This window comes from Alosa alosa, chromosome 12 (genome assembly GCF_017589495.1).
Source record: "Alosa alosa isolate M-15738 ecotype Scorff River chromosome 12, AALO_Geno_1.1, whole genome shotgun sequence".
NCBI lineage: Eukaryota > Metazoa > Chordata > Actinopteri > Clupeiformes > Clupeidae > Alosa > Alosa alosa.
Window position 1 is genome coordinate 26,236,916 of NC_063200.1, and position 14,018 is coordinate 26,250,933.

A 14,018-nucleotide genomic window follows, 5' to 3' on the forward strand; every position below is an offset into this window, starting at 1 on the left:
ATTGGACTGGTGTCATGGATTCCTATACCATTCCAGCGCATATTGAGTATATTGAAACAGTGTAGGATGAAGCCAGTGGCACAAACTTGACCTGACAATCACACAGACTATAGTTTTTTACAACGGCATACAGCTGTTATAAAGATTATCTTCTTCGAGGCCCAAGCATGATGCTGTTCAGTTTCACCCAGCCTCCCTTAGACCAGGGCAAATGACAGGGCTCTTGGCCCCCGAATGAAGCAGCCTTTGTATGGATAGTTGGGGAGGACCCATGAGTCCTGGGAGAGACAGACACGCTAGACGGGGGATTGGCCGACTACTTCCATTAACTCCCTGCAGCTCTGGCCCATGAAAGCCTCAAATCTCGCACTGATAGGATGGAAAATAATATTTGTGCTTTGCACCTGCCCCTCAAGGACAAAGATTCCAGAAAAGTAGCAAAACCCAACACAAGAATGGAATGATGCTTTTAAAAATCTAATCAATGCTGATGTGGGGTTCAAGTGTAAATCAAGATCACCATCAGTATCATTTTTGCTCAGTTACAGTATCCTCAGATGAACTGCTCATTTACCGTATCCTCAGATGAACTGCCCCCCTCCCAGGCTACACCAGGTCCGCAACTGAAGCGCTCCGTTTTAGAAGACTGGTCTATTTTGTAAAAAAACAAAATAGGCCCACATTATGAGATGAGGGAGCATACAGCCATAAACTATCAATGTGGTTGCCTGGAGACCTCATACAATTCTAAGAATTACTCATGAATGTCATTCAGAACTACCAACCACTGAATGTGAAGCATTTCAGATTAAGCAATGTTGGCAGGAAATCCGCCGCAATGTCAAAATCCATCTTTAAAATGTTTTTTGTATTTTGAAGGCCTGGATATCGATATTCATCCCTGAGGAAATCTGACCGCTAATAGCCTGGGATATTTTTGTATTTGAGAATGCCGGTGATGGATAGGGCAAAGTGGGGAGTGTGAGAGTAAGCCGGAGCATAGGGATGTGCCTTCAAATATCTTGGCTAGCATGAGCACTATTAAAAAGTCTTGTAAATATTAGTTGGTGGAGTCTGATATGATGACCATTTAAGAGAATTCATCTTTTTGGGTTCACTGATCCCTGTTGATAATATCTTAGATGTTGGTGTTAATGTCACATTGAGGGTGAGTCTTTTAATAGATAAACTTTTGAACACCACAAATGACTGTATGCAAAATTGGCCTTGAGAGCAATCTGCCACTTGTTAGAGAGGAGGTTTCAAACACCTGCCCCATCAAACATTCTCATAAGGAGGGTGTTGACCACTTCAAACCATATTTTTTATTAACAGTCAACAGTGGATGTAATTGTCTGTGGTGCAGGTGTTAAACCCACATAAGCTGGACGCAGAAAGGGAGACCTATAAATATGATGTCAACAACACACACTGTTTTGAGAGGATGTAGGTTAGATTAGATCCTTTATTAATCCTTTAACAGTAATTACAGTGTCACAGCAGCTCCAAGACAGACATAACACCACAAGTTGACTCAAATATATTCAGACCTAATAAGTTAAAATATATAAAAACACTATACATAAAGTAAAGAAAAGTTATTTTTGTGCATTATGAGTTATAGCAGCTGGTATAAAGGATTTCCTATACCGCTGAGATTTGCACACTGGTGCAATCAGTCTTTGACTGAAGGTGCTGCTGTTTATCACCTTCAGTGGGTGGAGTGGGTGTGCAGGTTTGGCCAGCATTGAACCTAGTTTGTTTAATGTTCTGGTCCCTGCCGCCTGCTGGACTGTCTTAAGTTCAGCCACTGAGCTGGCCTTCTTGATGAGCTTGTCCACTCTGTTTCTGTCTGCTGTGCGGACTCCCTCTCCCCAACAGGCCACAGCACAGTTTTCACATTTTGCTTGTGTGAGATGCTTCTTTAAATTAGAGTTGCTTACAACGGATGTCGACAAAGTCTTCGCTCCTGGACATAATGTACACATTACATGCACGTTCTTGCCTTGATGAATTTGAAGTAGTGCTTATATCTCCACCTTGAAAATGCCAACTTTTCGGATTGCTCCTGACCTCTGCTGTTTCGTCGAATCTCTATTTTAGCTGTTGCGTGTGTGTCAGATAATGTCCGTAAACGGGCTCTGGTATCACGATTCACGCGCTAGTGGTGTGCTTCCTGAACAACGGTCCGTGTGGAACAATCAGATCCCTGCGCGTATAGTGCGCGTCATAGGAATTTAACGAGGCTTCGAGGCAGGGTTTTTGCCTCGAGTCATTTTTGTAATCGAGTTGTTCGAGTAACTCGATGAATTGTTTCAGCCCTAGATCATTCACTTTAAACAGAAACATGTTTGAACAAACATATTTTTCAGCTGATAGAGTGATCCGTTGGGTCCTTACCCAAATATATATCCCTGCCAAAAGTGCAAGCCACCATGTGCCCTTTACCGATACCTTTATCCATCTATTCACAGATGCAGGTGGCCCACACAAAACCTTAGCCTAATCCTAATCCACTTGTGGCTTGTTTTCATTCTGCGGCCACAAGGTTGCCAAACGCACAAAGCTACCAGCACAGAGAGAGCTGCGTAAAGCAAAGTGCTGTGGGTAACGGCGCAAGTCTATTGCCTATTGTGGCCACGGTTCCTCTTCAGACGACTAACAAAAAGGATATGTCACTCGTGTTAATACAAAAAATAAAATCGAGGGTTAGTCAAAAGGTTAGGTCCGGGATGGTGTCAAGCAAACAAACCCTTGGAGGATCATACTCTCCAAATTCCTGAAGCTGACAAACACAAATGGTAAAATGGGATCTCTGTAAAGGATCTAAAAAAAGCAAGGCATAGCGGCCCAGGTAAGTTTAAACACCTTCTTTGACATCTAGTCGTGATTTAGGAAGTTATTGTAGTTTACTTGGTAATAGAGTTCACAATGAACTGAATGATGGTACATGATGCCTGGAAATTCCAAGGAATCTTATAATGTTCTCCTGTATGTATGTTCTCAGTTGCATATCAGCTACATCATAATGCAATGTAATTGTTTTTATTTAGTAAAAAAAAAATACTTTAATGGCACACATAAAAAAACGTTAATGCCACATATATGAGATGTCGTAATAAAGCAGTTGAATACTCCCCTCTATTGCATTACAATTAAAAACTTAAGAGTAACTGATGTAAAAAAAAAACCCTCTAAACTAATTCACTTTGCCTAAAATAAACTCTGAATTTAACAAATGACCTGAAATAATGACCTGAAATAAACCCTTCATGCACGCAAAGTTGACCCTAAAACAGGGAGCCCCCCTCCCCTTTCTGAGAGTCTGCTGGGTAAACAAAGGTGGTTTCATGTTTTTATGAACAAAGAAATAAAAAAAAATGTAATTGTGGAAATGGCAGCTGTGTGGAGTAGGGGAGTGGACCTTTTAGTCTGTGCTTGAAATTGGGCCTTCTTAGTTCAATTAAATGATATTGCCTAATATGTGAATGGTAATCCTGTGACTCTTTGTTGCTTTCTTTGGCAGTGCAAAAGGCAATGGGATGTGGCAACACAAAACCAAACCAGCTACAACTGAAAAAAAGCGAGCGAGGTAACATTGCATTGCATTCCATTTTTAGAAACCTACAAAATGACATTCAAAACTTTGTATCATTGTCATACAGTCCATAACGAATGGATTTATTTATTAGAATAATATAACATTTTAACCATTTTTGCCTGAACAATTTTGATCATTCTCTTGTTAACATTGAGCCATGTGTGTTTTGTTTACAGGTCACCTTTCAGTTCCAGGTAAGCTTTCATTACCCATAAAATATCACTTTAATACATAAGACATTATTAAAAGCCACACCAAATGTGTTCATGCATCATGTAGCATAAGTATTTCACTTGTGCTAAACTGTTTCTTTACTTTGCGCCTTCTGTTATGAAGCTGCAACAGGTGAGTGTTCTCTCAGTTTGAGGGTAGTCCAAATTCAGATTCAGGATTAGTGTACAGTAGAGCTGTGAGATATGTGTAGACCCCAGTTCATAGATCTTGAAAGGCTGCAATTGTATTAGGAGGATATTTAAATCCATTAGAGAATATAGAAATCCATTCATACATGAGTCATCAAAAAAATCAGTCATCCAAAAAAACATAGAGATATACTGTATTCCCATATATGCATATGTGCACGCACGCACCCCAATTGTGCAAACCCCCACACTGACACAGTTTCTCTCCTCCCTCTCGCAACTCCACAGCCATGAGGTCGGCTCTGCTGATCCAGCGCTGGTACCGTCAGTATGTGGCCCGGCTGGAGATGAGGCGGCGCTGCACCTGGAACATCTTCCAGTCCATCGAATACGCAGGAGAGCAGGACCAGATAAAGGTTTATACATGAGTAGATGAATAAATTACATGACTACACTGCCCTACAAAGCCAAAGTGCAGTATCTACGAAAATTCCAAACTGAGAAAAAACAGCATTGTTGTTTGTCTTTCACACTGTACAATGAAAATCCCTATATCTTCAGGAAATGTTTCAGTAGATTAATGACATTTTGATAGATTGATCAGAGGATATGGCACTACATGATACTAAATGAAGATGGGTTCAGAACTGCGATTCCATTTGTGTATTCACATTATCAAATAACATATTTAACTTGGTCCTTTTTTTGTCAAATAATAACAGTACTATTGTAAGTAGATAGAATAAACAAGTTTGCAAAATGCTCAATTGCTATTTGTAATAAATACAGATATACTTCAGAAGGACTTCTAAATTACAGTACTTTTAAATGGCTGTTTTTCTCCTTGCAGCTGTATAATTTTTTTGCCTACCTCATGGACCACTTCACCCCTGCCAGCAGTGAGAGTAAGTCCATAATTAAACAAGGCACTGAGGTTAAAATGAAGCACTATACCAGACTTCATAAAATCTGCACACTGCTCCTCTCTCCTACACTAGGAAACCTCATCTCCCACATCTTCAGGGACAATGACTTGCTGCGAGACATTGAGTGGGAACGCTACTTCAATTATAAGAACATTGAAATTCCAGACGATTACTGCGGACCACACCTGACGTTCCCTCTGACTACTTGCATTGTCACGGAGCTGGTGGAAGCATTTCGGAACAAACAAGTGAGTCTGCACCAAACCAGCAGCCTTAAGGTTTATGGAAATTAAATTACATGTTAAATGTAAGGTAATACCATGTCATATGTAATGTAATAGCATTGTCTTTTCATATTTCACAATCACAGAATATTCCATAAATTGCTGGCCTCGAGCCTTTTCCTCTGGCGTGTATCTTTCTCCCAGTAGCAGCTTCACTCACGTTATGTCCTCCAACTTCTTGGGGAAACATGGAAACTGCTGCGACTCCTGCCAAACATAAACCATGTGTCTACCTGTCATAGCAAGGAAATAACCATCTGCGGTGAGCATTGTGTCCATGTGGGAACATTACTTCTGCGTAATATAAAGAGGAACTATACATTTATATTTAAGAGGCACTCAATTATATTGAAGGTTCCTTTTCCACCATGACAGGAGATCTGCATGGACATCTGGAGGATCTGCTTTTGATATTCTATAAGGTGATCTCTCATAAACTACAGAAGACACAGCATTTGGGCAATGGGGTAAAGGCTCACTGACTAGGGATGCACATGCACATGTACTGGTTTTCTGATTATATACGACATACACATCTTTTTTATTTCCTTTAAGGGTCCGTCCTGTACTATAATTTACCATTTACTCTTATTATGACGGCTTTTTTGCTGAAGATACAGTCACATTTCCTTGAATTCTGCCCTAAATGTAGCCAATACTTTCACTCATGATAAATAAGATAATCATTTCAACTTGGTGTAGATGTAACATAAAACTTTTTCAGATACATAAGACATTTTCAGATACAAATGTAGGGTCTCATCCTATTTGAACAGATCTGTATGATGCTTTCTCTGAAACCTTAATACTTTCTGTCAATTGTAGTCCTTCCCGTTATCTGCCTATACCAATGTCACACCAATAACATTGTGCATCCTTATCACTTACATTTCTTTCTTGCCTATTTCAGAATGGCCTGCCCTCCATGGAGACATCTTATGTCTTCAATGGAGACTACGTGGACCGAGGGAAGAATTCAATTGAGATTCTCTTGATTCTATTTGCTTTCCTGCTATTGTATCCAAATGATGTCTATTTGAACCGAGGGAACCATGAGGATCACATGGTTAATCTCAGGTAACTATGTTCACAAGATGCAATAGAGTATGAACATCAGAGGTATTCATATTTCATCTCACTACTTGGATAGGCTGATCTTTTAAGTACCTGCTTTTTCAAACAGGCACGTCTCACGTACACTATGCTGGGATTGTCAGTGGGGATTTGGTTGATAGATTAACAAATACATGAACTAACTTGGTATCCATATCTTGTTCAGTCTGACTTAAAGTGATGAGGTAAAACTTCTGTTCTATCCAGGTATGGCTTCACCAAAGAAGTTCTGGGGAAATACAGGGTAAGTGTCTCCTCTGCTCTAACCCACACCACTCATTCCAAAACAAACAGTATCAACAGGTCTACAGCTGTCAACTAATCTGCCCCGCCACCTTAGCGTGTATATACACAACCTCTTATATCACGGCTATTTAGAGTGGGGATGTGGGTCACTCCCCCTGTTGGCTAAAGGGATTAGCTGGCCTTTCGCCTAGTTCTATGGGTCAGGATACCTTAAATAGTGTCCGTGCTGACCAGGCATGGCCTGAGCCGCTCATGGAAAGGCTGACTTGCGAGAGAGAAGATTGAGTCGGAGTTTAATGTTGCTGAAGGGGCAGAAGGTATTCCTTCTACCACTACGCTTATGAAAAGATTAATCTTTGCTGTGGCTAAATTTAGTGCAACATACACATAGGTGTGCCACACTACTCCTCTTAAGACTTCATTACACCTTGTTGACCGACGGCCATGATCCCTTTAGTTCCACTTATTTTCCATTACTCTTTTCAGCACTGCCCTACAAAGCCAAAGAGCAGTATCTGCAAAAATTCCAAACTGAGAAAAAGGTGTTTTTCTTACACCAAGTATAAGCATCAAATTATATTCAACAACAAGGGGTATACTTAGATAGATCAAAGTGAGGTGAATATTAAACATTTAGTTTTTTGACATTTAGGCAAAATTTGGTAGTTTATAAGCTTTACTGTGCTTTGCATTACTGCTTATACTTACATGGCCATACAATAACATGTTGCAGTAAGTGTAGCAAGTGATCATAATCACTCAGTTTTTATATTAATTGAGGAGGTACTTACTACATTTTTAGTAAAGATATGCTGCTTGATGCCTTAAAGGGACACCAGGCAACGTTTTCGTGTTAATTAATCATCTTCGTAAGTCGGTATATGGTTAAATGACTCATTATGGGGCGAATGAAGGCTCTCTCGCCCGCCCCTACTGCCTGTAGGAAGAATATCCCACTTGCAAGTTTGGTGTATCCTACCCGCCGACTGAAGAAGTATCAGTTTACAGCACAGAGGCAGGCTAACAAAACGCTAGAGATTGTTGCAAACGTGTGTATAATGGCAGAGCCGGCGAAGAAGCAGCGAAAACCCTTGACAGAAGACGCAAAAAAAAAAGGAAAAGAGCTTCAGACGAGCGAGGGGGAGTTTCGTAGAGAAAAAGCATTAGGCTTGCCTGGTGTCCCTTTAACAATGGCAACTCTGTCATTTATAAACATTTATGTAAAAATGGAACAAAATCAATCAGGTATTCTTGTAGACTTTCATGTCAAGCAATATTGCATTGCTGCACACCAAAACCTAACCTTCGACACCTTTGCACACTGCTGCTTATATTTGTCAAAGGATATGTTAATTACTTTTTGTAAAATCTGACTGACTATTTTGAATATGATACTTTCACTGGCATTTAATATTGTGAGACTGTATCATGATAGACATCTAATGTGTGTGTGATGGTAGTGTGCCTTTTTAGAAGAAAGTCCAGGGCCTTTTTTTAGTCCCAGTCTGTCCCTGTGCACACACACACACACACACACCCTATTAGATTAAGGGCAAGTGAAACAAAGGCAGAATGCAGTAATAGCCACTGAAATCAAGGCAGTAAGGGCAGATACTGCACTCTGCTATGGTTTCCCTCTACTTTTCTATACAAACTGCAAACTAAAAAAGTAAATTTAGCTAAGAAATGTATTAGGTAGCCATATGAAATTTTAACAGATTGAAGAGCAGATCATGTACTTCTTATTCGTGCAAAACATTTTTTTTAAAAAGTGCAGATACTGCTCTTAGCCTTTGCAGGGCAGCGCAGTAGTAGTAGCAGTTGAAGCTCATAAGGAACACATAAGGTGTTTTGCTTCAATTGGCTGTTGAGCCAAAATTTCACCAACCTCTTCTCAGAATTGATGACTGCATCAAAGGTTAGCCTATTCCAGACTGAAGTGGAGATGATTTTTGCTCTCCACAGCTCCATGGCAAGAAGATTCTAAAACTGCTCCAGAAGATCTTCAGCTGGCTGCCACTGGCCACTGTGATTGACCAGAAAGTGCTGATTGTGCATGGGGGGATCTCAGACACCACTGACCTCAGTATCATTGCCAAAATGGATAGACACAGAGTAAGACAAGAAGTCTCCTCACACAATCTTCTTACTGCTTGATACTATTAATACCTTCATCGTGACACACTGGATCCCCATTATAAGCACTTGTTTACAGCCATAACATTCATACCATGTAAACAAAGTGATATAACAGATTATTTAATACTTTTCATGAATATATATATATGTACATTTCAGTTCTTTCGTTCTATATTAACTTGTAATTACAAATTAAAAGTATTTTTTCATTGGAATTAGCCACCTCATACATCTTTATGAAACTCTTGTATGTTGTAGGCTACTTGTTATGTAGTCTTGTTTATATGTGCTATATGTTTGTGGGGCCAAAGATACATTGCTACAGCAGTGTAGCCTATAATAAAGACTTCTATTCTATTATCAGTCATCCTATCCTCTCTTTCTCTAAGTATGTGTCATCGCTGAAGCCCCCTAAACACCGGCGATTTCTAGCCAAATCCAAGGTGTGTGATGACGACTCTGATGTGGAGGACGCAGGAGCAGTGGGCAGCGTGGAGCGCCGCCGGGTGTTCTCCCTGACCCACAGCAGCCCGTCGGCGAGCCTCCACCGGTCCATGCAGCAGCGGCGCTCCCTCCAGTCCTCCAGCGGCGTAGAGGAGGAGCTACAGGAGCAGCGCCGGCAGGCCGGCCTCAGCGTTGAGCACCAGTCGGTCTGCTCCGAGACCGAGCTCACACAGGCTGTGGAGGCTGACGCAGAGGAGTGGAAACAGGTGAGTGAGAGCAGTGTTGTAGAAGCATGTACCAGGTAGGCTACATGATGTACAGTGCATATGGAAAGTATTCACAGCGCTTCACCTTTTCCACATTTTGTTATGTTTCAGACTCATTCTAATATGGCTTCAATTATTTATTTGTTCTCATCAAACTACACACAATACTCCCAACACCCCACACAAGTGTTTGGAGTGTTTTGTAAATGTAAAAAAAAAAAAAAGACTGAAATATCCCATTTACATAAGGATTCACACTTTTTGTTATGACACTTGCCATTGAGCTCTGGTGCATCCTACTTCTATCAATGGTCCTTGAGATGCTTCTACAACTTGATTGGAGTCCACCTGTGCCTAAGTGAATTCACTGGACATTATTAGGAGAGGCACACTTCTCTATAGATAAGGCCTCACAGTTGATGGTGTATGTCAGAGTGAAAACCAAGCCACAAGGTTGAGAGAATTGTCCATAGACCTGCGAGACAGGGTTGTGTGAAGACACAGATCAGGGGAAGGGTACAAGAAAATTTCTGCAGCATTGGAAGTGCCCAAGAGCATGATAGCCTCCAGCATTCTCAAATGGAAAAGTTTGGAACAACCTGTTTAGATCTGGCCGCTCAGCCTAACTGAGTAATCCGGGACAAAGGGCCTTGGTTAGACAGCTAACCAAGGACCCAGTGGTCACTATGAATGAGATATAGAGTTCCTTTGAGAAGATGAGAGAAGTGTAAAGAAGGATAAAACAAAGTCTGAACTATTTGGCCACAATTCCCAATGGAAGAAACCAGGCACTGAGCTGCACTGATGTCCTTCTTTACTCTTCTCTCATCTTTTCAAAGGAACTCTAGATCTCATTCATAGTGACCATTGGGTCCTTGGTTACCTGTCTGATCAAGGCCCTTCATCAGACAGGTAACCAAGATGATGCTAGAATATGAATTAAATGTTTTAAATGTTTTAAAAGGAGCTATAGGCATGCTGCAGGGCACATCTAGGCGTTTATTTCCTTCCATTCAACAAAGTGGTAGGTATTCATAAAACATTGGCAAAACACAACTGTAAGACCTCGGGCCTCAATACGGGTCCTTAACTGCTTAAAGTAAATAAACGTTACAAATACAAACTTTCTTTACGGGAGCTGTAACCTTTCTGGATTCTGCTATCAAGCATTAGACAAACACTAGGCCTACATACAGTCTCACAATAGCTCCTTTTCAAATTAGTCCCCATAAAGTCCCCATAAAGGCAGAAGGCCTCTTTATTCTTAAAAAATAATTAATTAAATTAATATTAAATAACAAACAAGAATATAGCCGAACATGTAAACAGATCATGTTATAAGGGGTTATTTGCAGTGAGCTACCCCTGTCTTTCCTAGAGACTAGAGGTAAAACATAGGCCTGACAGTGTTGCTTTGTTTAGGCTATAAGATAAGGTTTATAAGATTTATTGTTTTTCTACCCTCAGTAAATGTCATGTTGTGTCACAGGTGTGACCTTTACATTATTCAACGATTGCTCAGGAGCTAGGCTTACTCCATTGATTTAATATGTGATGAGATCAAAGTCCCAATAGACTTGCTTAAAATGAGTTGAGTATAACAACCTGTGTAGGTTTTTATAGGCTGTATTATGCTTTCAATGTGTCATATATTTTAAGTGAATTTATCAAGTTTCCGCAAAATTTACCAGAAGTCATCATTTAGGGGTTATTTTTCAAAATGTTCATCATGGGGGAGCATGCCCCTGAACCCCCCTGGCATTTGGGAAGCCCAAATCCCTAGGGATCAATAAAGTATCTATCTATCTATCTATCTATCAAAAGTATTTTATGTCATGGGGCCCAAATTCTCCAGCAGCGAATAATTAGCATTTTTGTAAACTGTGACCACCTATTTTTGAAGGGCAAAGTATGTGAGACAGCAAGGGTGTGTGTGCGCATGTACTGCGTATGGTAGTGAGCCTATTTGAAAGAAAGTCCAGGGCCTTTTTTTAGTCCCAATCTGTCCCTGAGTATAGAAGTATACTATATATTATGCTATAGTCCTCAAGACACAGTCATCCACATCTCATACTCTACCTGTGTGTTCAGCTAGTAGACTTGCTGTGGAGTGACCCCATGACGCTGGACGGCTGCGTTCCCAACGAGGTGCGGGGCGGTGGCTGCTACTGGGGCCCGGACGTGACTGAGGACGTGCTGAACAGACACCACCTACACCTGCTCATCCGCTCCCATGAGTGCAAACAGGAGGGCTACGAGTTCTGCCACAGCCGCCGAGTGAGTACTGTAGGGACTCAATCAGTCCTTCCATTGAGGATACATCTGGGTCAGCACTACAGCACTCATAGTGGCCATGACGCAGGGTCCTGCTGCAGTCCTGATGCTGTGGCTCTACTAATATCAGACTGATCCCCATGTTACCTTGCTGCACACACCTTTCCAAACTGTAAAGCAGAGAGCTACTTTTTCAGTGGCTTATCAACGCAGACAACACACAACTCAACAATTACATGTCCATACTTCAACCAATACAACTGTATTTTGTGTCTCAGAAATATACCGTTTCTTTAAAACATTGTCATATTACAGTGAGACAACAATTTACTACAATAAAGCATATGTTATGTCCGGTGTCTTCCAAGGTCCTGACCATATTCTCTGCCTCCAACTACTATGAAGAAGGGAGTAATCGAGGAGCCTACATTAGACTGGGCCCGGACCTGATTCCCCATGTAATCCAGTACCAGGCCACTCGTACCACAAGGGACCTAACACTTAGGCAAAGGTAGACTCAAGAACAGTTCAGTACCAGTACATGGGAATAACAAAATTGACTGCTATTTATGCTCTTGGCATAAAGCATATGGTGTGAATGTGTGAGCACTGGAGAAAAAAAAAGTACAAGGCGCACTACTGAGTGATACTTTGCATTGTAAATGTCCTTAACTAGACTGGTTAAGCATAATACATTATATACCTCTAACACCATTTTCTTTGAAAAGTCACAAGACCAAAATACTTGGGAACTGGCTGGTGGAATAAAAGAACTTGTTGGTATTGTGCTCTGTGTGCAGCGTGGGAAGGACAGAGCGTTCTGCGCTGCGTGCGCTGAGGGAGCAATTCTTTGCTCACAAGTCTGATCTCATGAGCGTCTTCCAGCAATACGACCCAGACAACACAGGTACTACAGCAGCCGCTCACCACCCTCCACAAAAACGGAATTTTAGAAAATATTTTAGAAGTAAAATAACAAGGTGGACAGATAACAGAGACGTTTTCACCCTGACTGTGTGGTGTTTTGACCTAGTGTTGTCAGATTGGTTCAGGGCACACGACTCCACCTGGTGGTAGAATGTAATTTTTGTCTGTGGCTGAACTTCTTTGCCCAGGTCTGATCTCGCTGAAAGACTGGGCTGTTGCCATGGAGACGGTGTTGCATCTGGCACTGCCATGGCGCGTGCTGCGCTCTCAGTTGGTGAACAGCACTCAGGACGGCATGCTGGACTACCACAGCTGGTTCAGAGAACTTGACATCACCGAGCCCAACAAAGAGGTGAGCACACACACTTCCTCACATGGGCTGACCTAAACACTCCAATACAATTTCCAGTTCCAATATCCACATAGACAGGCAACACTGTTGCTACACCTTGTCTAAAGTGGGTAAATGTCACAAATAATGGGAAAAGTAACTTTATTAAGCTCATTCTTGATCTTTCCTTTAAATCGTAACTGACCAGATGCCTTGCAGCAAATTTGCCTAAGTTAGTACTAATGGACATCCGGTTATCTTCCTTCAACAGTTGGCACACACAAACGTGCTGGAAACTCTCTACAAACACCACTCCAATTTGGAGACCATCTTCCGTATCATTGACACAGACAACTCAGGTGAGTCATTATTAGACAGGTAAACTGCTCCAATTCAACCAAAGCAGCTTTACTATATGCTCTCAGTTGCGTCAGGAAGATTAAACAGCCAGTAATCTAAATCAATGAATGAAATTTAATCAGAATCGCCCGCGTTCTCTGCAGGTCTGATCTCCTTCGAGGAGTTCCGTCAAACATGGAAGCTGCTGAGCTCTCACCTGAAGATGGAGATCAGTGACGAGGCCATCGTTGACCTCGCCCACAGCATCGACTTCAACCACGACGGCAGCATCGACATTAACGAGTTCATGGAGGCCTTCCGGCTTGTGGACAGCACCCATCACGACATGGGCAACAGCATGATCAAAGCCCCATCCTGACCTCATCTATAGTTAGTGGCCAATCAGAGGAAGTCGTCCGGGAAGTTGACCAGTCAGGAGTCCTTGAACACTGACAATACTAAAAAAGACATGCAACCTCTAGGACGGCAGTTGACATATCTGTTGTTGTCAGCAAGAGCAAGTAAGGAATATGGAACACTGCAATCTGTGACAAATCATTAAAAATGACTAAGCTAGGTCAGAGAAATGGTAAATCATATTCAGCTTGACTTTTTTTGCTATATTTTTTCTACAACACATCTGAGCTTGTTTAAGAAATTAGGCGTGCCAATACGGACTGGCTGAAATAAATGATCACCATCAACCATTAACATGCATCATCTGATGTTTAGAGACAACACAATTTCACATGAAAATAAATCAAAA

The 14,018-nt window shown here is 41.4% G+C and overlaps 1 protein-coding gene and 1 long non-coding RNA gene across 3 annotated transcripts; one reads left to right on the plus strand and one right to left on the minus strand.

Annotated features, from left to right (window-relative positions):
* The first annotated feature begins 2,439 nt into the window (after nt 1–2,439).
* Nucleotides 2,440–13,851, plus strand: LOC125305258 (serine/threonine-protein phosphatase with EF-hands 2-like). Its single transcript, XM_048259944.1, has 19 exons — nt 2,440–2,854; nt 3,527–3,592; nt 3,778–3,795; nt 3,938–3,946; nt 4,252–4,379; nt 4,814–4,868; nt 4,962–5,137; nt 5,321–5,435; nt 5,549–5,595; nt 6,084–6,250; nt 6,494–6,530; nt 8,498–8,647; nt 9,061–9,381; nt 11,473–11,658; nt 12,024–12,166; nt 12,456–12,562; nt 12,771–12,934; nt 13,185–13,272; nt 13,417–13,851. The coding sequence occupies exons 2-19, from the start codon at nt 3,538–3,540 to the stop codon at nt 13,629–13,631; spliced, it is 2,181 nt and encodes a 726-aa protein (XP_048115901.1). The 5' UTR covers nt 2,440–2,854; nt 3,527–3,537; the 3' UTR covers nt 13,632–13,851.
* LOC125305262 lies at nt 3,652–8,573 on the minus strand. Of its 2 annotated transcripts, XR_007195367.1 has the most exons (4): nt 8,421–8,573; nt 5,334–5,380; nt 4,192–4,336; nt 3,652–4,050 (listed from the first exon to the last, which is right to left on the minus strand). It is a non-coding gene; the product is annotated as an uncharacterized LOC125305262 (long non-coding RNA). The 2 variants fall into 2 exon arrangements; XR_007195366.1 differs by lacking the exon at nt 5,334–5,380.
* Nucleotides 13,852–14,018: the final 167 nt, after the last annotated feature.

What these genes read in the sequence shown, in the direction of transcription:
- LOC125305258 (XM_048259944.1), top strand. Translation starts at nt 3,538, where the DNA reads ATGGGATGTGGCAACACAAAACCAAACCAGCTACAACTGAAAAAAAGC. An exon ending in AAGTTCTGGGGAAATACAGG is followed by an intron (nt 6,531 to 8,497) that starts GTAAGTGTCTCC and finishes TGCTCTCCACAG; the next exon opens with CTCCATGGCAAGAAGATTCT. An exon ending in ACGCAGAGGAGTGGAAACAG is followed by an intron (nt 9,382 to 11,472) that starts GTGAGTGAGAGC and finishes CTGTGTGTTCAG; the next exon opens with CTAGTAGACTTGCTGTGGAG.